Source organism: Cherax quadricarinatus, chromosome 20 (genome assembly GCF_038502225.1).
Source record: "Cherax quadricarinatus isolate ZL_2023a chromosome 20, ASM3850222v1, whole genome shotgun sequence".
NCBI lineage: Eukaryota > Metazoa > Arthropoda > Malacostraca > Decapoda > Parastacidae > Cherax > Cherax quadricarinatus.
In genome coordinates, this window is record NC_091311.1 from 14,575,529 (window position 1) to 14,600,123 (window position 24,595).

Here is a 24,595-nt window from a genome sequence, read left to right on the forward strand (position 1 = left end):
CACCAAAAATCTAAGATCATGCATCTCAAAACTACTATGATCACTGAAAACACTTATTTTTTTAAACATTCGCACAAAAATAAGACATACACAAAAATACCACAACACTTCCACCAACATGTGGGATGTGGGTGTTGTTGTTGTCGAACTAGAGATACCGAAAAAGTGGTTATAAGTTGTGGGTTGTTGTGCCTTTTTCTGATGAAATTAGTTAAAACGAGAAAAAATTGTGGGGTGTGGGTGTTGTGGGGTATGGGTGATGTTGGTTGTGTGTGTTGTGTGGTGTGGGTGATGTGGGTTGTGTGTGTTGTGGGGTGTGGGTGATGTGGGTTGTGGGTGTTGTGTGTGATGTGGGTTGTGGGTGATGTGGGTTGTGGGTGTTGTGGGATGTGGGTGTTGTGGGTGTTGTTGTCGAACTAGAGATACCGAAAAAGATGTTATAAGTGGGTTGTTGTTGTGACTTTTTCTGATGAAATTAGTTAAAACGAGAAAAAATATTGTGGGGTGTGGGTGTTGTGGGTTGTGGGTGTTGTGGGTTGTGGGTGTTGTGGGTTGTGGGTGTTGTTGTCGAACTAGAGATACCGAAAAAGTGGTTATAAGTTGTGGGTTGTTGTTGTGACTTTTTCTGATGAAATTACTTAAAACGAGAAAAAAAATTGTGGGTTGTTGGTGATGTGGGATGTGGGTGATGTGGGATGTGGGTGTTGTGGGTTGTGGGTGTTGTGGGTTGTGGGTGTTGAGGGATGTGGGTGTTGATCTTAGTTTATGGTGATTTTGGTGGTGTTTTGAGTGTATTCAGTGGTGTTTTAGTAGTATTCAATGGTGTATTTGGGAGTACTCAAATGGTGTTTTGAGGTTATTCAAAGGTGTTTTTGAAGGTGTTCAAATGATGTGCAAGAGTACTTATGAAGGTGTTCTGGGAGTATTCAGAGGTGATTTGGGGGTGTTTGAGTGATGTTTTTGGAGTATTTAAAGTTAATTGATGGTGTTTTTTGGTGATGTTCAAAGTAAAAGTGTTTGAGTTAGTTTTTGTGATAATGTTGTGAAGTCTGGAGACTGAGGGAGGAGTTTGGGGGGATGAGTTGTAATTTAATGAAATGTGTAAGTGCAGATAAATTAGAGCTGTCAAATCTTATTTGGGAGTATTCAAAATGATATTTTGGAAGTGTTTCAGTGTTGTTTGGAAATGTTCAAAGGTATTTTTGTGAGTATTCAAATGATTTATGAGAGTCTTTTGAAGGTGTTCAAAGTAAAGTGAGGTGTGTGTGCGTGTTAACTTCGTAATATGTAAAATTGTGGCTAGTGAATTTATCGAAAAAGTGGTTATAAGTGTTGTGGTGACTTTCTGATGAAATAGTTAAAACGAGAAAAATTGGGGGGTTGAGTGAAAATTGTGAGGTGTTGGTTGGAGTGTGAGGGTTCGATGAGGGTGGGGAGGAGGAGAGACAGAAGGTTACTTCGTGGGGAGTGACCTGAGATGAAATAGTTAAAACGAGAAAAATGTCTTGACTTGTGTTGTATTTTGTAAAGAAATTTGTAGATTGTTGTGGGTATTAACGAAAAAAATGTGAAATTATTTGGATTATCCTGGGTTAAGAGTGAAAAATGTGTAGGGGGAAGTCGACAAGATTCAACCTGTGTGTGTGGGGGTCATCGCGTGACGTCACTGACATAGGGGGAAGTCGACATGATTCAGCCTGTATGTGTGAGGTCATCACATGACGTCACTGACCGCCGAGTAAACACAGGTGTGGGGGTGACGTCACACTTTAGACCTGTAGTAAGAGAAAGTACCATGCCCCATAGGAGGAGTTCATTTGAATGCTTACCCTGAGAGGGGGGAATCCAAAAACTTGATCCGAGGAGATGGAGTCTTGGTATTATCGAGAAAAAAACTTGATCCAAGGAGATGGAGACTTTGATTTCGAGAAAAAAGCTGGATCCAAGGAGATGAAGTTTTTGATTTCGAGAAAAAAATTGATCCGAGGAATTGGAGACTTTGTATTATCGAGAAAAACTTGATCCAAGGAGATGGAGACTTTGATTTCGAGAAAAATTTGATCCGAGGAATTGGAGTCTTTGTATTATCGAGAAAAAAAATTGGGATGCAAGTGGGAGTCCATTTTGAATGCTTATACCCAGAGGGGGGAATCCAAAAAACTTGATCCGAGGAGATGGAGACTTGGTATTATCGAGAAAACCTTGATCCAAGGAATTGGAGTCTTTGTATTATCGAGAAAAAAATTCGAAAAATTTGGGGTGGGGGTGAAAGTGGGAGGGGCAATCCAAAAAACTTGATTCGAGGAAGTGGAGATCATAAGAAAATGAAATTCAAAAAAAAATCGAAAAAAATCGGAAAAAAATTTGGGGAGGGGGAGCGATCCGGACGATACTGCAGAATGCGCAGCAGAAGGCGCGGGCGGGAGCGACGGACGGGCGCGAGGGGCGCGGGCTGGCACGAGGGCGCGGGCGGGCAGGTGGGTCGGCGCGAGGGCGGGGGGGTGGGGGGCGCGGGTGGGGGGTCGTGGGGGCTAATAAATAAATAATGAAAATATTGTGTATTAGTGTTATCCTGAAATGTAATGGTTGTATAATAAATAAATAATGAAAATACTGTGTATTAGTGTTATCCTGAAATGTGAAATCATTTGGATTATCCTGGGTTAAGAGTGAAAATGTTTTCCCTATGTTGTATATGAAATGTGTAGGGGGAAGTCGACAAGATTCAGCCTGTGTGCGGGGTCATCACGTGACGTCACTGACATAGGGGGAAGTCGACAAGATTCAGCTTGTATGTGTGAGGTCATCACGTGACGTCACTGTCCGCCGAGTAAACACAGGTGGGGTGACGTCACACTTGTTTAGACCTGTAGTAAGAGAACACACCATGCCTCATAGGAGGAGTTCATTTGAATGCTTACCCCCAGAGGGGGAATCCAAAAACTCGATCCGAGGAGATGGAGGAGAAATACTTGATCCAAGGAGATGGAGTCTTTGTATTATCGAGAAAAGCTTGATCCAAGGAGATGGAGACTTTGATTTCGAGAAAAATTTGATCCGAGGAATTGGAGTCTTTGTATTATCGAGAAAAAAAATTGGGATGCAAGTGGGAGTCCATTTTGAATGCTTATACCCAGAGGGGGGAATCCAAAAAAACTTGATCGGAGGAGATGGAGTCTTTGTAATTATCGAGAAAACCTTGATCCAAGGAGATGGAGGAGAAATTTTGGGGGTGGAAGGAGGGGTACCCAAAAACTTGATCCGAGGAGAGCACAAGAAAATTAAAAAAAAATTGAAAAAAATCGGAAAAAAATTCGGGGCGCAGGGGCGATCCGGACGACGCTGCAGAAGGCGTAGGAAAAGGCGTGGGCGGGCGCGACGGGCGGGGTGCGAGGGGCGCGGGCGGGCGGCGGGGGTGGCGCGACGGGCAGGGGGCGCGGGGGGCGCGGGTGGGGGTCGTGGGTGGGGGGTTGAGGGTGGGGGGTTGAGGGTGAGGTGGTCTCGAGGGTGAGGTGGTCTCGAGGGCGAGGTTAAGGTCATTAGCATATAGGTGTGAAAAGGAGCCACCCAGGAAAAGGAGCCACTCAGCCGCAGCCCTTTTCAGGAGGAAGCCACTCTGCCACAGAGACCGCTCAGGAAAAGGAAGCCACTCTGCCGCATGAGCCACTGAGCCGCTTTCATCACTATTTATATATATGTATATATATATATATATATATATATATATATATATATATATATATATATATATATATATATATATATATATATATATATATATAGGGAGGTACCACCTCTAGAACTGTCATAGAGACCCTCATCCTCAGAGAAAAGAATAAACTTGCTTCAGGGAATACTCAAGGTTCTCCCTGAAGCTGTTTGAGAATTTTCTCCTACCACCCCCTATATTTCAAGTATGTTTTATTTAAAGACAAAATACATTGGCCAAATGAAATCATGAAACAAGTGATTTTAAATTATTTACCAACCTGTGGCAGACCAAGACTCGACCTTGTACTGCCTTCAGAGACAGCACAATATACGCATCACCTTACCTCTGGGCCAGCGATCGTATAAAGATCACACATGCAGCTGAGCTACATGTTTTTCTAGTGATTTGAGGACACTCCTGGCAGTGGTATCTCAAGGATTAATTTCAGCCTGCTCCTGTTTGAGTACCTGCCTCAACAAGCAATGACCAATGAGTTGGTAGCCTAGGGCTATATATGTGTCAGGTGAGGCGAAGCAGGAGGAGGCGGGGTCATAGTGGTACCATGCACTAGTCGAACTAGGCCTTCGTCCAAAGGTTGGACAAGTGTTGAAGAATTCTTTGTATCAAGATCCCATGATGATGCAGTGTCTGACATGGTTTTGAAAACCAACAAGTTGAAGATAGAGACACTTATGCAACATATGGGAATCTTTATTGAGGAAACGTTTCGCCACGCAGTGGCTTCATCAGTCCAATGCAAAGTAGAACTCCTTCTCTCCTTACACCATTCTACTTTGTACTGGACTGATGAAGCCACTGTGTGGCGAAACGTTTCCTCAATAAAGATTCCCATATGTTGCATAAGTGTCTCAATCTTCAACTTGATGGTTTTCAAAACCATTCATCACAACTGTCAGACACTGCATCATCATGGGATCTTGATACAAAGAATTCTTCAACACTTGTCCAACCTTTGGACGAAGACCTACTTCGACTAGTGGATGGTACCATTATGACCCCGCCTCCTCCTGCTTCACCTCACCTGACTACAGTATATAAGCCACGTGTACGGCCCTATGCTGTACATTCTACAAGATTGATGGACTGAACACATCGACTCCAGGCTGAGGGACTGATTACCTAAAACTCCTCCTCTCCTTACAACATTCTACTTTGTACTGGACTGATGAAGCCACCATGTGGCGAAACGTTTCCTCAGTAAAGATTCTCATATGTTGCATAAGTGTCTCAATCTTCAACTTGTCAGTTTTCAAAATCATTCATCACAGGTCAGGTTTGACAGTGACAGGGAAACGAAATGGTAAAACCCAGCCGTTGTCTTCAAGTGTATTACAATAAGATAAGATAAGATAAGATTTCGTTCGGATTTTTGACCCCGGAGGGTTAGTCACCCAGGATAACCCAAGAAAGTCAGTGCGTCATCGAGGACTGTAACTTATTCCCATTGGGGTCCTCAATCTTGTCCCCCAGGATGCGACCCACACCATTCGACTAACACCCAGGTACCTATTTGCTACTAGGTGAACAGGACAATAGGTGTAAGGAAACGTGTCGAAATGTTTCCACCCGCCGGGAATCGAACCCGGGCCCTCCGTGTGTGAAGCAGGAGCTTTAGCCACCAGGCCTCAGGACAGAGGTCAAGAGGCGATGGGTGGAGGTCTCACTGCGACGTTTGGACATTGATGTGTTCTTTATACAAGAGCACCATATTAGGTGTGGAAGTGAGTTGCGTGTGCAAGGGTATACATGTTATGCGGGGAACTCGAACAATATCAAAGGTGGGGTTGTGGTAGGAATAAGGGAGACCAGCCCTTTTACACTGTTAGCGTGGGAATGGGGCGGTGGGGGACGGGTCCTGCGTGTAGTAGGAACATGGCGCATACAGGTAGGTTTTGTAGGCGTGTATATGCCAGCGACATCCAATAGACAGGTGAAGGAGGATTTTGTGTGTGAGCATTTATTGTATTTTCTAAGGGCCTACTGTTAGTTTCCGTGATTGCTGGAGATTGGAATTGTGTTATCAGGGAAAAGGATGTAGAGCCGAGAGGAGGGAGGTGTAATTTAGGGATTTTATGGGAGGTTCTGCAGGCAATTGGTGTTATAGACGTGGTAGGGGGTGGAGGGTGGAATGTAGAAGGCACTTTTTGTCGAGGAGGGTATGCTGCGCGTTTGGACAGGGTGTATATCAATGATCTAATACGCAGTGGGAGGGTAGACTGCTTGGATCTGGGATTATCAGATCACCGGGGCATGCTGGTGGCTCTAGAATGGGAAGGTGCTGTTCGGGTCTCCCCTAGTTACTGGAAATTAAATGTTAGGTTGTTGAAGGGTTTAGAGGCTTTGGAGACTTTCGGGTTATGGTGGGATAGGATGTGGGATGGAGGAAAAGGAATTGAGAATGTAGTGGATTGGTGGAATTTACAAGCAAAGTTAGCAATAAAGGATTTTTACAGCAGCTTAGGGAGGGAAGACGCGTTCTATAGATGCAGAAAGCAGAGGTATCTTGAGGGTCTGCTGCAAGATTGTTACAATGCAGGAGGGAGGTATGATCATGAGGAAATAGTGTCTTAGGAGTCAATTACAAGATATTCAGAATGAGAACTTTCAGGCGTTGAGGGTGCAGGCAGGGATTGAGGATGTGCTATGGAGGGATAAGCCCTCTGCTAGGGTTCTTCGAAGTTTCAGGTTGTGACGAAAGGGGATGACGGTGATGTCTTTGGTGGTCGATGAGGACTGGGCAGGATACCGTAAGGGACAAATGCTCTGCACTACTGAAAGCATGGGGAGCTATGCGGATAAATGGTTTGAAAAGAAATGGATTAGTACAGAGGGGAATAGAGAGGTGAGGGAGGCCTTACTGCATGGTATGGTGGCGAACGTGAGGGATGTGAATAGAGTGGTCGTGGAGGGTTGTATAACTGAGGAGGAGGTTTCCCAGGCCGTTGGGGGTCAGGCAATGGGGAAATCGCCGGTTTGGGACGGAATTCCGGGGGATTTTTATGTAGTACATTGGGACAAGTTAAAACATGTTCTGGTCCGCCTATACAATGCTATGAAATATGAAGGTTGAATGGGTGGGGAGGTGGGGTTAGGGACTGTGGTGTTGGTGCTGAAGGTGAATCTCCATGGAACTCTAGGTGAATTTAGGCCCATCATGTTGTTAGGAGCAGATTACAAAATTTTTGCAAGAATTTTGGCCAACGGTATGAAACAGATTTTGGATAAGGTGGTATGGGAAGGGCAATATGGGGTTCTTGGGCGGTCTATGAGGGATGGCCATCTTAGAATTAAAAGTTTTGTGGAGAAAAATTCCGGGATGGAGTAGTAGGGTTAGAGTGGGAAAAGGCTTGTAATGATGTGGATAGGGAGACTTTATTGGCAATATTATTGAAGCAGGGTTTTGGGGAGGAAGTGGTGGCACGGGTGCATATGCTATATATCGATGCAAAGGTATGGGTACAGGTGAATGGGAGGGTAGGGTCCACAATAGGCATGGGGATGGGGCTGCAGCAGGGGTGTCCCCTATCGCAACTCTTGTTTGCCTGTTTGCAGAACCCCTTTTATAGGTTAGTAGCTGGAGGAGTGGGGAAGGGGGTTAGTGGGCAGGGTGTAGAGGTGGGCATCATAGACTATGTAGATGATACCACCATAATGGTGCATAGTAGGGAAGGTTTGGAGTTCATTAATAGGGATATAAGTTTTTTTTGGCGATGCATCAGGTATGCGTGTTAATAGGGAGAAATCAAAATTCTCGTAGGTGGAGTCCTGGGTAAGGGGGACGTTGGGTAGGGAATATGGGTGGAAAACTGTTGATTGACTCAAAATATGTGGAGTATATTTTTGAAATGACGAAAGGTTAGCACGTGCAATTAATTCGTCTTTCGTGGTAGATGCGGCCATTCGACGAATGGTGGGATGGCAACCAGGTGAGGTGACGCTACTCCAGAGGGTAATCGTCATTAGCATCCTAGTATATAGCAAATTATGGTTTGTTGCGGCAATTTATACTTTGATCGCAGATGATGTACTGAGGCTTTGAATTTTATTTGGGGATTCCATCAGCATTGGTTGGGGAAGGATGTTGTCATGACAAAAGTAGCTAAGGGAGGTATTGGGTTAATACCATTGCACAGGCGTTTAATAGGTATTTATGTACGACAGGAATATCTGGTGTGGGGTGGTGTTAGGGGGTGAGGGTTGATGCAGTAATGAGAGAGGTTAAACGGTGGTGGGTGGGAAAGGATTTAATATTGTGTGAAGCGATGTTGTGGCATCTATTGGTAGCGCAAGAACCTAAGAGGGTAAAGGTATGTAAACTGGGTAACACTGGTCTGTCCGTGGGAGAGGTAATTGGTGAGGAGGTTTTTCCATGTTACCAATGGAAGTCCATTTGGTATTGGTTCAGGCGATTGCGTTTACACCCTCGGGTCCGAGAAACTGGGTACCGTTTCCTCAATGGAATACTAGCGTCTAAGGCTAAGGCGCAATTGTATGTTATGGGCCTGACTCAGGCTCAGGTCTGTGTATGGTGTGGGTGGCCGGAAACGGCATTCCACGTCGTATACTTTTGTGGTTTCAGGGTGTTTTACGACAGGTGGGAGGAGGGAGGTTGTCAATGCCTAGAGTATTAAATCTAGAAGTATGGGGGCGTTCTGATGTGGTCCGACGATCGGTTTCGTACTTGGTGCTCGACTATTTGTGCGTTTCATGGGAATGCGGGAGATTAGGAGTGCGACGCGCATCAGGGCACTGGCGTGTCGTTTTTACAGAACAAAATGTAGAAATCGAGAGGTGTATGGACAATGCTGGGAGAGAGACTTTTCGTTGGAATATCGAAACCTAACGATGGAGGTATTAAAGGGGTTATGACATCTATAATGAGTTGTTAGGTTACAGGATGGAGTGTGTGGGTTGGTCTCTCGGGGAAAGGGGGTAAGGTTTAGTGTATGAGGTGTACTAGTGAATAGGTGTGCATATGTGCGGGGGTGTGGCCTTGGGGGGGGTGTCCTGTATGAGGTCCGGGGTATGTTTTCTCGATGTGGTTGATGACTCGGACTGGAAGGGGGGGACATACAGGGACTCAGTGCTTGGTTTTATCATTTCGGCAGACATGTTGGTATTCCATTGTCCAGTCAGCCTGTTTCAGAAAGGGGACCGGTCATATTATTAGCATATAGTGTGGCATGAGAGCTAGATACTCAAATTGAGCTATTAAATCCGGAGAGTTTCATCATATATCTATGCTGTATATCATGTAGTCAAATGGAAAGTCATGTTTAATGTATTATTAATTCATGTCCTTTGGTTGTGTGGTTAGTAGTGTTAGGAGGGTATAGCGTTATTATGCTTGGACTGGATTTGTACCCGTTGACAAAATTTTATGTTAAATGCAATCATACGTGTCTCCTTATATATATATATATATATATATATATATATATATATATATATATATATATATATATATATATATATATATATATATATATATATATATATATATATATATATATATATATATATATATAAAGTATATGCATTTTTATGCATATACTTATATGTCTGATGTAATGTTATCATAAAAGTTGGAATTCTCAACTGTAATCGAGTTGTTATATTCTATGTATTGTGTCAAAAGATATGTTTATGTATGTTATTATTATATGTTTAAATACACGATTTTAGGATATTGTATGGTAAAGTGCAAGTGGACTTTTGCACGTGGAGGCCGGGGGTTGGGGGGTACGAAATGCAGACTGAATCCTTAGCTTTTAATTGTACTTGTGCAACATGGCATTTGACTGAAGAGTGAGGGTTGTAGGGATAGTCTTTTTGGTTTAATTATGATTCTTTTTAACTGCATTTGGTGTAGTGTAAATGTTTGATGTCCTGTTACTTACAAGTTTCATTGTTACATATTGCCATATGTATCTGATTATGTGAACATCAAAATGGTATACAATACCGACAGGTTGGTAGGTAAGACACATAGGCAACAGTTAGGCAACTTTACTCCGATAAGTTTCGCCTACACAGTAGGCTTTTTCAGTCAAGTACAGAAAGTAGGCAGGAGCAGTAGAGATGTGAAGACGATGTAATCAGTCCATCACCCTTGAAGTCGTAGAATTTTAGGTTGTCAGTCCCTCAGCCTGGAGAAGTTATGTTCCAAAGTCTGATTATGTATCTCTGTGCATTGAAGTTTTTAAATAAAAAAATTTTGTTATTGTGATATTTTAAATCCTTAATTAAGCCCTAATGCTTCATGTGTTTATAAACAATAGTGGTTTTTACATGAACGAAGTAAGAACGTAACAAGTGGAAAATAAGTGTGTTTTCTGTAGTGTTTCGAGAGTTACCAGATAAATATATTCATGACAGACTATTGTACCTCCATTATGTTAAAAACACTTGCATGAGGGCGCTCTTCTAAGAGCATACCCGAGGTACATAAGTAATTCCCTTGCACGGCCTTGAACGGGATTAACTTGACTGATTACAAAGAAATCGAAAATATCTACTAATGAGTATATTTGATTTCAGGGTGAGTGTGGAGGTGTGGTTGTTTGTAGCAGGACTGGTGCTGGCGGCTTATGTATACTCTCGCTGGCGCCACAGCTACTGGTCGTCCCGTGGTATTCCCACCCCACCTTTTCTACCATTCCTGGGACACATGCATAAGAAGTTATCATTCTTTCAGTCTCGATGGGATTATTTCGACGAGGTTAGTTCTCGCCATTCTATGGTTGTCATCAAGAGCTTCTGCAAACATTTTAATGGAAGAATGAAACTACATATTTTTTTGGAAATGAAATATATCGTCTTAATTACCATTATTATTATTTTTATTATTATTATTATTATTATTATTATTATTATTATTATTATTATTATTATTATTATTGTTGTTGTTGTTATCAAGCGCTAAACCCACTAGAATCATACAGTGCTGCAGGGAAGGGGGTGTTGCTGGATCCGAGAGTAGCAAAGGTGGAGAGGATAACAGAGGAAGTGTTGGAAAGATTTGTGAAGAGTGTTAAAGGAAGTATTACCAAAATTTGTGTGATAAATCAGTTGCTGTCAGAAAGACAAAGAGGGAGTCTGAGTCAAAGGTGGGGCGGTCAGCAAGGAGGGAAGATAAAGTAAGGGTGAAAGAGCGGTGACGACGTCGGAGGTAATGTCTACGTTCTCGATGATAGACTGGACAGTCCAATTTAATATGACAAACTGAAATTGGAACCTGACAATTCTCACAGAGTGGAACAGGGCACCTCTCTATGAGGAACCCATGAGTAAGACTGATGTGCCCGATGTGAAGACGGGCGAGCATAGTCTCTCGACCTCGGCATCGATGATATGAAGGCCAGAAATCTAAATTTAGCTTGATAGAATATAATTTGTTATGAGTCATATCGTATTAACGCTGTATCTAATGGCTGTGTAGGTGGTTAGAGGATACAATAAAATATTCTGAGAATGGAATAACTCTCTATGAAACTGGGAGGTCATGCTCAGCTGACCGCAGAGTCCGTCTGCTTGTTGCCTTGAGCGTCAACTTCATCTGGGATCCAGTAGAAAACGATTTCTTTGTTTTTTGCTCGAAATGCTGCGCAACTAAAGCTGTATACGAAGAACCAGGGGATGAAGCTAATCAATTTTTTAAAAGTTTGCAAAGCACTGAAAAAGTCTGAGACTCCTACAGACGTTGAGGTAGGCATAAAATAATAGCCGAGTCTAATAAATGAAACCTTCAGAGGTTTCAGAACCATCAGTGTATACTGCAATCACATGGAAAATGAGACCGGAAGTGGTTGAAGCAACTTTAAGTATTTAAGCTTTCGCACACGCCAGTGGGTAACAACAAACATGAACTGTCGGAAACTCAAAACGAATAAAAGTTAGATGCTCGATGAACATATAAAGGGAACAACTGAAGAGAAGACAAGACGAAGACGAAGAGAAAAAGGATGGAATAAACAGGGGCGGCGTCATGCCCCTATTGTTAACTTCTTTAATACTACATTGCGGTCATTTCCTTTAATAGCTAAATTGGAAATGAACATCCTTGTATTATTAAGGCTTATTCTTATTAACGCGTATTATTATTTTCGTAACATGGCCATGATAAGTTAATTTTTTTTTATTTAAAATGCAATACATAGCTTATCATAAAACCCCTTAAATAAGGGTTGATATACATTTAATATAAATACATTATGAATCACAATCCCTCAGGACGTACAATAGCAAAATAACAAGCAATATTAACAGACACAAAGAGGTTACACAAATACACTAGAAAATATCGCTTATGACAGAACAGAACATTAAGAAAGATGGGTAATTTTAATCCTACGTACACAAGAACAACAACAAGGACATAACATGTAGATGACCCCTGTCACAATTAAATCCATAATCCCTTCAGGTATACACTATTTACATAATATTACTGTGACTTATTGTCAATGCACAATACAATAAGAAGAATATTACGATAAATATATCGGTTACTCTCAACCTGCACAAATAATCAATAAATGAAAGGACCTACATCACAATCTCATGATAAAACAAAGTACATACTCTTACTCAACTAACCCCCCAGTACATAAGTTCCCTACAGTCACACATGCTCGCCTTACCACAAGTCTTACGAGTCAGCCACAAAACTAGAAAAGCCATAAGCATTCCGCACTCACCTACAGTCTATATACATTATATAATATAGCAATAAAATACTCGGTACAAACACATAAAACCCCGTTTGTCAGGGCAAAGCCTAAACGTCAACAAAGAAAGAAGGCAGTAGACTGACATAAGACAGCTATAACACATTATACAACTGCACCACCACATCCTCTCACACAACCACATTCACCACAACCACACATTACACTGATACACACAGCAACACAGCCCTTGTGCATACCCAACCCCGGAGACGACCCCGTTCCATCCCCTGAACTTCAACTCCCCCCCCCCCTTTCACAACGCTAACAATGCTCTCACTCTCATACTACAATACCCTGCTGAAAAAGCCTGGTTCCAGTGACTTCCATATATTCCCCGATTCCAACACAACGTTCTATGAATGGTCGCCGCCAACAACCTTTTGCGCACCTCCCAATCCCCATTCCCTCTCATCGCCCAGGATACAAAAACAAAATCCGGAATTATATACGTGATTGCACGTTGCACAGGCGCCTCTATGCCTCCCACATCCAAACTTAACGCCCTCAATACTGATATCCCGCCCCCTCCCACTGTCCTCAGAACTTTGCCCATCCATTCCCTGATACTCCTTAAATTATCACAAAAATACACTACATGAAATGCCGTCTCCTCATCCCCACACACCCGACACGCGCCCTTCACCATCAACCCTCTTTCCTTAAGTGCAGCACCCGACGGCAGTATACCATGGAGAAAACGGAAAAATACCTCTCGCACATTTGGTCGCACGCGCATCAACCGTAACCTCTCCCATATATCCCCCCCCCGCATACATAGGGTAGATACTCTCAGCCTTCGCGACTACCTTCGCCCCTACAGCACGCTCTAAAACACCCACCCAAACTTTATTAGGGTCCCGGACATGCAGCAACGCCCGCAACACGTCTTCACACACCCTCTTCTCCTACCCTCCCCACCACATTCGCACCTCTTCATGTAAGTCATTCACGCCCCTTCCCGTTTGTCCCCGCACACGGCATAACCCCCACTTTAAATAAATACACTTGACTCTTAACCGTAAATCAATCAACCCCAATCCTCTGTTGAGCGGTAGGGTAACGACACTCCTACTCAACCATTCACACCTGGAACCCCAAAGAAAATGGAAAACCCTCCTTAACTGCCTCGTAACATCCGGACCTGCTAACGGATATACTGCTGCCATGTGCCAGACTTTACTGTATAACAACACATTCACAACAATCGCACGCTGATGTACTGTCAAACGAGTTGGTCTCAACCCATCCAAGCGCCCCACCACTCGATCCACAACAAGTCTAGAATTAACCATCCTTGCCCCTCTCGCACTACCCATATACACTATCCCACACACTTTTATCCTGTCCACCATATTCCAACGTACATTCCATCCCCAACTCTCTCTTCCCACCCTATCTCCTAAGACCAGTAATTTTGATTTCTCCACATTAACTCTTAAACCGGTAGCCCCCCGCGAAATTATCAATAACATCTCCTACTGCACATAAACTCCTCAGCGTTCACACGAGTACTGTCGTGTCATCCACGTACCCTATTATTCGCTGCTCTCCACTTCCTACTTCCCCATCCACCTCCACATACACTCCCACCGCTCTTTAGAAAGGGTCTGTTAAAAAGGCAAACAACAATTGAGACAGGGGACAACCCTGCCTAATACCCTGACCCATGGATACCCACTCCCTCAACTTCTCATTTACCTGTACACACACTCCCACACCTTTATACAATGTCTCTGCTCAACGCACCACCTCCTCCCCAAAACCCTGCCTCCTTAATATGTACCACAACACCTCACGTTCTACACTATCATACACAGCCTGCCAATCTAATGCTAAGACACCCTCCCCTGCTCCCTCTCGACCCTTCCACAAAATTCTTTATAATACTATGCCCGTCATACATCGTCCTCCCAGACACACCATATTGTCCTGTCGCAACCACTCTATCCACCACACACTTCAGCCTATTTCCTAAAATTTTTGCAAAAATCTTATAATCAGCACACAGCAATGATATTATCCTAAAGTCCCACACCGTGTCTTGTCGCTCACCTTTTGGCACTAAAACAACAACTGCAGTTCCTTGCAACCTGCCCATCCTCCCCTCCCTTTTCATCGTATTTATTAGTTCTACTAAGAAGGACTTCAACACACTCCAATGGCTCACATAAAACACACAGGGCAAGCCATCCAAACCTGGTGCCTTACCTTGTGCCATCCCCTCTAAAGCCCTCCACACCTCCCCTTCTTCAATATCCCCCCCAACACCATGCGATCACTGCCACTTAGCACACAAGATACATTCTCCCCCAACCCCCCGAAAGCCCTCACATCCACCCCTGCACTCAGTAAATTTCTTCCAAACCACCTATCCACGTAATCACTCATCGCCTCCGTTGTTCTTAACTCCTGTCCAGCCCTATATCCACCTAAGTCCTTATGTACCACCAGCCTATCAATTTCCATAGCCATACGGCGCTGCCTCTGTCCCCGTAACGCACAGGCCGATGGGTGATCACCCCACACCGCCTCTTAAAATCCACCCTGCACTCTCACCGCATCAAATCTGTCATTCTGCAAATCTCGAATCCTCCCTTTTAACAACTCGATTTCCTCCATGGGATACTGCCCTGCCTGCACGCCCCTCTCATAACAACCTTGCAACCTACCCTCGAAATGCTGCTGCAACTCGTATGTCATCCAACCCTGGTACTTTCCCCATTGCGCATAAAACTGCCGGATCCTCTCTTTAGCTACCCCATCCCACCACCCCAGTAAGTCACCCACAAATTCTTCCACATTGTCCCAAAATCTAACCCCGCCTCCTCCACCCCAAGAAGTCTCACATTTAACTTCCAATACCCTGGATACCTCTTAGGCAAATTGGCCCAAGTCAAGTCCGTATAAACAGCTCTATGATCCATGTATACAGCATCTACCATATGCATGCACATCACCCACACACTTCTCGTCACATATAACCTATCTAGCCTGGCCGCGTATCTCTGTCTATGAAATGTATGCTCAACCATCAGGTCCCCACCTCCAATAACATCCCTTAACCCCACGCCCATCTAAAGATCCCTTAGCCTAACCAAAAAACACCCTGCTTCCCGTGGCTCCACATCCTTTCTACGTACTACACAATTCCAATCACCGCCTACGATTGTTACCGAGGGAAGAGATCGCAAATAATAAATCAAAACATCATGCACAAACTCATTCTTCACCCGTACATCACGCTCCGCTGGCGCATACACACAAACCACTGCCAGTCGCTCACCCCTCCACCATCCATTTACCCGGAGTACCCTACCCTCCTCCCCTCCCTCACATCTAATTACAACAAACAGGCTCGTCTCCCGAATCAGGATCCCAACCCCACCCTTCAAACGTTCCGAATATGCCACAAACACACGATATCCAGCCACATTCAAATCCCGACCAACCTTAAAATTATGCTTCTGCACAAACACAAGATCTATGGCATAACGCCTCAAAAACCCCTGGAGCCACAAATGCTTCACATTCGCACACATCCCATTTACATTTACAGTCATACACCTGAAACCTTCGTGAAGAGTTTTACACGCTGCCCTGGAACTCCTCTCATAGGCGCATTACCAGCCTTCCTACTTTTCCCACCTAGCTCTCTACTGTGAGCGCGATTCACCCCCCCGGTCGAACACCTGACCGGACACACCTGTGGCGCCTCCACTCACCATGTCAGCTCACGGTTTCTTCCCCGGCCTCTGCACCGGGGTCAAGACATTATCGGAATCAGAGTGCGTTGCCGCCCTCTTTCGCCGAACGCGCTCTGCATCCATGTTCTGGTCGGGAGATGCCTCACAATGTACCTCTGCCGCCACCTCGACCACGGTCACCACTCCCGTAGAAGTGGCACCCGCAGTCAGCTGACTGCCTCTCCTCTCGCCGTCGCTCTCCTCTGGTCCTTCCACCGACCGTACATCATCCCCAGCTCTCGTCGTCTCCAAAAACCTGTCTGTCAACTGCTCTAAAGCCACATCCTTCCCTCGTTCCTCGTCACTCAACTTGGTCTCCCCTTCTACCAAAGCGGAGACCATAGAGCCTACAGGCATTGATGGGCTGGACCCCACCGTCGGGAACTCTCTCCACCTCCTTGCTCCAAGAAGAACCATGGCCATTTACAGGTGGCCCACTGACAGGCCCCACCATCAGGTCAGGCCTCCGCTCCGTCCCTCTGTCTGCATCCTGTCGTCGCTGCTGCCTCACACTGGGCTGCCATATGGTCATAAGCGCCACATAGCCTGCAAGTCTTGCGCTGCCCTGCATAATACACCATAACTTGTGTCCGGAAGTCCTCTAGGATGACAAACGATGGGATAAAATGACTCAGCATCATCTTCAGGTTGAACATACCTTCTGGCAAGCCGGCGTACGCCCTATCCGCCCAAGTACCCGCTGTTGCCAGGTGAACAGTACCGTAACGTTCAAAAACGTTCTTTAGATCTGCCTCGTCAGCTTCGAAAGGCACATTACGTACCTTCACCCAGGTGTAGTGTCTCGACACATCAATGAGACGAACTCGTATTGCCGAGTTAACGTCCACACAACCATCTTGATACTTCTCCACCAGGCGTTCATACACTGCCGTCAATCGTAGCTTGACAAATATCCGGTGAGCCCTATTGAGCGATACTCCGTACAGATCCTGATCAGCAATGCCGTATGTGTCGCGAATAATCATAGGTAGAATCACCTGTGCGGACTGCGGTGTAACGACACCCTGCACTAAATCAAAGCACACAGCGTTGACACGCCTTCTTGCATTCTGCGCCATCTTGAGAAAATCAAACTGCGCAGGAAGGCCTCTCAACCAGGAGCGTGTGCGCAGCACAACCACAGGGCCCGTAAGAGATATGGTCAATGATAAGTTAAATTGAAGGTATAGTAACCTGCCTGCCGCTCTGTGTACCGGTGTATGGTTAGCTGTGGTGTTTGGTGGTTATACCCCCCTCTCCCCCCCTTTTGGTCAACTCTACTAAGTGTTTGTGAGTCACGTCACGTGGCCCACCTGACCTGTATGCTCAAGGTTGAGGGACGAGCAGCCAACGAGAAGACTCCTGCTCGTCTCTGGTAACTGGCCAAGGTTGATTTTCCGGCCTGGACTTATTCTGTTGCATTCTGACTGCTTCCTAATGGGAAATAAGACCTTTTACACTAAAGTAATCTCTGTATATATATGTTATGTCTAGGATCTCATCCTAACCATGTGTTATAAAAGCCTTACATATATATATATATATATATATATATATATATATATATATATATATATATATATATATATATATATATATATATATATATATATATATATATATATAAATATATATACATATATATATATATTTCGGACAATATAGAACAAACAAGCATTCTTAATTTATATACGATAATTCGTATAGTATTATTATTGGCTTTATGTTGTATTATAAATATACTTCATTAAAATAAGATTTCCAGAGGATTACTATTATTACCCCAACCTCTCTGACCTATGTTGTTATGCTCTAACCAGAAGGAAACTATCTGAGTGGTTACAACCCATGGAGTGCAACAGGCGGCAAACAAATAGATGTCTTCTAATGTCCGTCACTATTCTGTATGTAGAAGGATCGTGAAGGTCATAAGAGCGGACAAAACAACGGTGGCAATAGGCATCACGGCGATTGTTCAGTGATGGAACATTCGCCTCTGTATATAGGCTCACAACAGGTGAGGAGCGAGAGACACCTGGACATAAATGTAGTCCCTAATGATGGATGGAATCAAATTTAGAAAGAGTTGCAGGAGAGGCTGCAGACTATATCTGGTCACCATAGTCTAGTTTCGATAAAATTGATGATGAATGCAGTCGAAGTAGGGTTCGATGATCCGCCCCACCCCCACGAAAGATGAGCGAGGGTTTAAAGGAGGTTCTGCCGGCTATGCCAAGTTGCTTTCAGGGAGGTGATGTAAGGTTTCCAGGACATCCGGCGATCAAACAGAAGACCGAGAAATCTGACCGTATCACGTTCAGGGCAACAGGAGCCATATAGGTACAATGGAGTATCAGAAACGTCTGGTGAAAGTAATTTGGTGCGTTTTAGCACCAGAGAATTTAAGCCCATGGGTAGTGGCCCAATAGGAAACACGGTTGGTTGACAGCATTCTGGAGTGAGGCTGCTACTAGACGGTAGTCAGCGCATTCACAAGTTATAGCAAAGTCATCAACATAAAGTGATGATTAAATATTAGATTGGAGAACAGAGGACAGATCGTTTATAGCTAGTAGAAAAAAGTGTCGTGCTAAATATATATCCCAGAGGAGCACTTTCAGCTTGGACAGAGTCCAGGGGAAGCAAATTATTAATCCGAAGACGGAAATGTCTCTCAGATAAGAAGTTATTAAGGAAAAGTGGCAAATTACCTAGAGGCCTAAGGAAAGAGCTTGGGCAAAGATGTTTTATCTCCAAGTAGTGTCATATGCCTTTTTAAGATCAAAAAAGACTGCAATAACTGAGTGGTTACTAGCAAAGGCATTACGAACATAGGTATCTAAGCGGAGTAAAGGGTCAATAGTTGAGCAGCCATTATGAAAACCAAATTGACTAGTAGAGAGACTATTGTGTATCTCTAAATACCCCCACCAAACGTATATTTATTAGACGTTCCACAAACTTCAAACGAAAATGGTAAAAAATACCGACAAGTTGAAGATTAAGACACATATGCAACAGCTGGGTATCTTTATTGATAGAACGTATCGCCTACACAGTAGACTTCCTCAGTCAAATAGAAAGGGAACAGTAGTAATGAAATAATGATGATGTAATCAGTCCATCAACTTTGGAGAAAAAGTATTTGAGGTGGTCAGTCCCTCAGCTTGGAAAAGAGTTTAGCTCCATTGTCTGGAACGATATGAAGCTGAAGCATGAGAACTGAGTCTTAAATACTATCGACAGCATTTTATACCATTTTCATCAATACTGTCAGACATGTTGATAAATTAGACACATGTGCAACTCTTGGGTATCTTTATTGAGGAAAGGTTTCGCCACACAGTGGCTTCATCAGTCCATACGTAGGAGAAACTTGAAGAACAGGAGGAGAATGAGGTAATCAGTCCCTCAACCTTGAGTCGATGTGTTCAGTCCATCAATCTTGAATAGAATACGGCATATCAGCGGAGAAGCAGCTTATAAACCGTATGGCAGGAGAGGTGCAGCAGTCATATTAAACAAATGTGACACGACCTATGACTGCTGCACCTCTCCTGCCATACGGTTTATAAGCTGCTTCTCCGCTGATATGCCGTATTCTATTCAAGATTGATGGACTGAACACATCGACTCAAGGTTGAGGGACTGATTACCTCATTCTCCTCCTGTTCTTCAAGTTTCTCCTACGTATGGACTGATGAAGCCACTGTGTGGCGAAACGTTTCCTCAATAAAGATACCCAAGAGTTGCACATGTGTCTAATTTATCAACATGTCGGTTCTCTGAACCATTCATCTACAAAACTGTCAGACACTGCAGCACAGCGGTATCTTGTTACGAAGGACATCTTCCAGTCTTCATCACGTATCTACTGGTTATGAGTGAGGACTGGATTCCAGATGTACCTGCCTTCTTACTTCCACTAATGAATCCTGTCCCCTACAAAGTCTTCGAGATCTTCCACCTCACCTTCGACAGTATTTAAGACTCCGTCCTCACATGCTTCAGCTTCCTATCACTCCAGACCATGGAGATGAACGCTTCTCCAGGCTAAGGGACTCACCACCTCAAATACTTTGTCTCCAAGGTTGATTGGCTGATTACATCACCTTTATTTCATTACCACTGCTTCCTTTGTATTTGACTGAAGAAGCTCCACTGTGTAAGCGAAACGTCTCATCAGTAAAGACACCCAACTGTTGCACATGTGTCTTAATCTTCAACTTGTAAACTGCACTGGTAAGAGCAATGGAAAAATAGTGAGAGGCATCATGGACTGGAGTACCTGGTTTACGAAAAGGCAAAACAACGGCAGTTTTCCACCGCTTGGGAAGAGCTCTTTGTGACCAAATAAGATTAAAAATGCGTAAGAGGACTGGAAGGGCCGACGGATCTAAATGCTGAAGCATACAAACATAAATACCATCAAGCCCAGGTGCCGAAGATCGAAAAGTGGAAAGTGTTGATTCCAGTTTTACAAGCGTAAAAGGTAAAATATGAGACTAGTATCTGCTAGAAGAAAAGTCTAATGGCAGTAACTCTCTGGCAAACTTGGAGGGAAAAACGAGGGGCATAGATGGAGCCCCTGAGAGATACTGACAAGATGATTTCCAGTCTCTGTGGCAACTTCAAGAGGGCTTGCAATGCTGACACCAGAAATTCGAGGAGCGGGAACCGGGTCTGGAAAGTACTTGTCACTCAGTTTCCATACTTTTTCCAAACTGCACACATAGAGGAAGCCGAAGTAACGGTAGAAACATAATCCCGCCAACAAGTGCGTTTAGCTTCTCGGACAACACGTCGGACAACCGCTCTCTTCTGGTTAAAAGCAAGAAGTCGCTCTGTGGTTGTTTTATTGTAACAATATCGGCCCCATGCAACACGTTTCAAACGTACTGCACGAGCACAAGGAGGAGACCACCAAGGCTCGCATTTCCGAGAGCACCTACTCGAGGTTTGAGGGATTGAACGTGAAACTGCTGTTTAAATCAAGGTCAAAAGCAGTTGTAACAGCTCATCAGTAGAAGACGAAGAAGGTTCTTCACTAAATACAGTTTGACGTTAGTACAAGTTCCAATTCGCCCGCTCAAATTGCCAAATTGGACTTCGATGAAGGCGAGAATACGAATGGGAAGTAAGGAGAATAGGAAAAGGATCGCTGTCATGTAAATCTTGAAGCACAGACCAGGTAAAGTCAAGTGCATTGAAGAGAGAGAAAATGAGAGATCTCTGCAAGAAAGAGATTGAGTGCTAGGATCAAAATGGGTTGGAGTACCTGTAATTAAAACACAAAGGGGAAGAGAAGTGACAAGTGCCTCTAACTGATCGCCACGAGAGTCACATTCAGACCCCCTGGAGGAAATGATGAGCATTATAATCACTTAATAACAGAAGAGGTGGCGGTAAAAAAGAAACCATAAATGCAACATCTGTAAAAAGATAACATAAAAAAAATTGTAAAAAGATAACGCTCGACGAGAAAGATGCAAAGAACAGACTGTATACCACTTGTTCAAGTAGATGCGGGCCGCAGTGTAATGCAGTAAAATATGAACAAAAGTCTGATGGTGTGGTATACTAGTTCATAAAAGCAGTGCACTTTCATTAAAAGTTACATTGGGAAAATGATCCGATGAGTGTAATGAAATATAGCCCAAGACTGGATGGATAACAGTGGAGCATAATTTAGGTTCTTATAAACAGACAAAAACAAGGGAAAACTGGGCGAACAACATCTGAAGCTCACCCTGATTACATGTGAGGCATCGAATATTCTACTGTAAGTAAGTCATGATTTGCTAAGGGAAGTATACTGGTAACATGAAGCAGGTGTCTCCAGACTACTAGGGTTAGTAAAGTCTACATCTAGAGATAGCGGAAGACGAGTCAGCAGTGAAGGATTGGAATGATGCGATGAAGGAAGTTGTGTAAATGGTTTAGAAAAGTAAGGAGGAGAAGGAGTGTTGGGAGGTGGATCGATGTCCATCATTGGTTTTGTGTCCTCAGTATATTCGGAGATAGCTTCAAGCGTTTCAGAGACAAGGAAGTTGCAGATATTACATCAGAGATAAAAGGGGGAGGTGAGTGAACATCGGAGAGAATATGGAAGTTACCAAAGAAGGGGGGGATGAGAAGTTAGAATTAACTTGGGAAGAAATTTGGGAGGGGACAGGAGAGGAGGGAATTGTACGTGGGGGAGGATAAACCTCCACACCCATAACAGAGAGTGGAAAGGAAAAATGTTTGGTAAGGATAAATGAAGGAAGGGTTAAAGAAGATTTGAACTTTTAGGATGGTTTAGACTATGGAGAAGTAGAGAAGCGATGGGAAGGGGTAGTAGTGGGAGGTCTTGTAGATACAGAAACATGCAAGCGAGATGAAGACTCAAGGACAACATGAGGCGATGACTTAGGGACCTCGGAGTCCAGGGTAGCAAAAAATTTAGATACAAAGGTGATCGTGGAGGTTGTGATCATATAAGAGATTGTGGAAGTAGATACCACCGAGGCTGGAGGCCCCGTAGTAACTCTAGAATAAAAAAAAAAGTCGTGGCAGTCTTTGAGTTCAAGTTGCTCCAGAATGTCGACATCACATGTCCGGAAATTATGGTATGAGGCAGAACTACGGCCGCTGCAAGAATTGAGAGAAATGTGTTTTCGAGTTATGACAGGAATATCGTCTATGGAGGAAAGAAGGGAAAGATTTTGACCAAAATGGCACAGGAGCGCCTAGTTGATAATATAAGAACATAAGAACATAAGAACATAAGAACGAAGGAACACTGCAGAAGGCCTACTGGCCCATGCGAGGCAGGTCCAAGTCTCCTACCGGCTTAAGCCAATGCACCCAACCTAGTCAGGTCAGGTCACATTGACTTAAGGGAGGATCACGGCAACCGACCTGGTAGCACAAGCTATCAGGTCCAACTCACACCCACCCACATCCACTCATGTATTTATCCAACCTATTTTTAAAGCTACACAACGTTCTGGCCTCTATAACTGTACTTGGGAGTTTGTTCCACTCATCCACAACTCTATTACCAAACCAGTACTTTCCTATATCCTTCCTGAATCTGAATTTTTCCAACTTAAAACCATTGCTGCGAGTCCTGTCTAGGCTAGATATTTTCAGCACACTATTTACATCCCCTTTATTTATTCCTGTCTTCCATTTATACACCTCAATCATATGCCCCCTAATTCTACGTCTTTCTAGAGAGTGCAGATTCAGGGCCCTTAGTCTATCCTCATAGGGAAGGTTTCTGATACATGGGATCAACTTTGTCATCCTCCTTTGTACATTTTCCAGAGAATTTATATCCATTCTGTAATAAGGTGACCAAAACTGTGCAGCATAATCTAAATGAGGCCTAACCAAGGATGTATAGAGTTGAAGAACAACCTGAGGACTCCTATTATTTATGCTTCTTGATATGAAGCCAAGGATTCTATTAGCTTTATTGCGAACACTTATGCACTGTTGTCTTGGTTTCAGATTACTGCTAACCAGAACTCCTAAATCTTTTTCGCAATCCGTAATATTAAGATCTACATTATTTAGTTTATATGTGGCATGGTTATTGTCCTGTCCAACATTTAGAACTTTGCATTTGTCTATATTAAACTGCATCTGCCACTTCTCCGACCACTGCATCAGTCTATTCAAATCTTCCTGGAGTGCTCGAATGTCCTCGTCAGAATGAATTCGACGGCCTATTTTGGTGTCATCGGCAAACTTGCCGATGTCGCTCTTTATGCCCTCATCTATGTCGTTTATGTAGATTGTGAACAGCAGGGGGCCCAACACTGACCCCTGTGGAACACCGCTCGTGACACTTCCCCACTCTGATTTCTCCCCATTTATGCAAACTCTCTGCTGCCTATTTGTCAACCATGCCTCTATCCAGGAAAAAATTTCTCCTCCTATTCCATGTGCTTTAATTTTCCTCAATAGTCTCTGATGTGGGACCCTGTCAAAAGCCTTACTGAAGTCCATATACACAATATCATATTCATTACCATGATCTACCTCCTCAAATACCTTAGTGAAAAAAGTTAATAAATTCGTAAGGCAGGAACGCCCCTTTGTAAAACCATGCTGAGATTCGTTGATTAATTTATGCTTTTCAAGGTGGCTACGAACTGCCTCGGCAATTATTGATTCCATAAATTTTCCCACTATGGAGGTTAGGCTTATTGGTCTATAGTTCGAAGCTAAGGACCTGTCACCTGTTTTGAAAATAGGTATCACATTTGCCATTTTCCACTTATCTGGCACCATGCCAGTTTGTAGTGATATGTTGAAAAGATTAGCCAAAGGTGTGCTAAGCTCCTCTTTACATTCCTTTAGAACCCTTGCATACAGTTCATCAGGGCCTGGGG

At 43.7% G+C, this 24,595-nt stretch overlaps 1 protein-coding gene across 1 annotated transcript in view; it reads left to right on the plus strand.

The window, feature by feature from the left end:
• Positions 1-24,595, plus strand: part of LOC138850988 (cytochrome P450 3A41-like) — a 133,392-nt gene that overhangs the window by 42,046 nt on the left and 66,751 nt on the right. Inside the window, exon 2 of the mRNA XM_070087085.1 lies at positions 10,274-10,454. Within this exon, the coding sequence (XP_069943186.1) occupies positions 10,274-10,454 (181 nt within the window). The remainder of the gene's footprint in view (positions 1-10,273; positions 10,455-24,595) is intronic.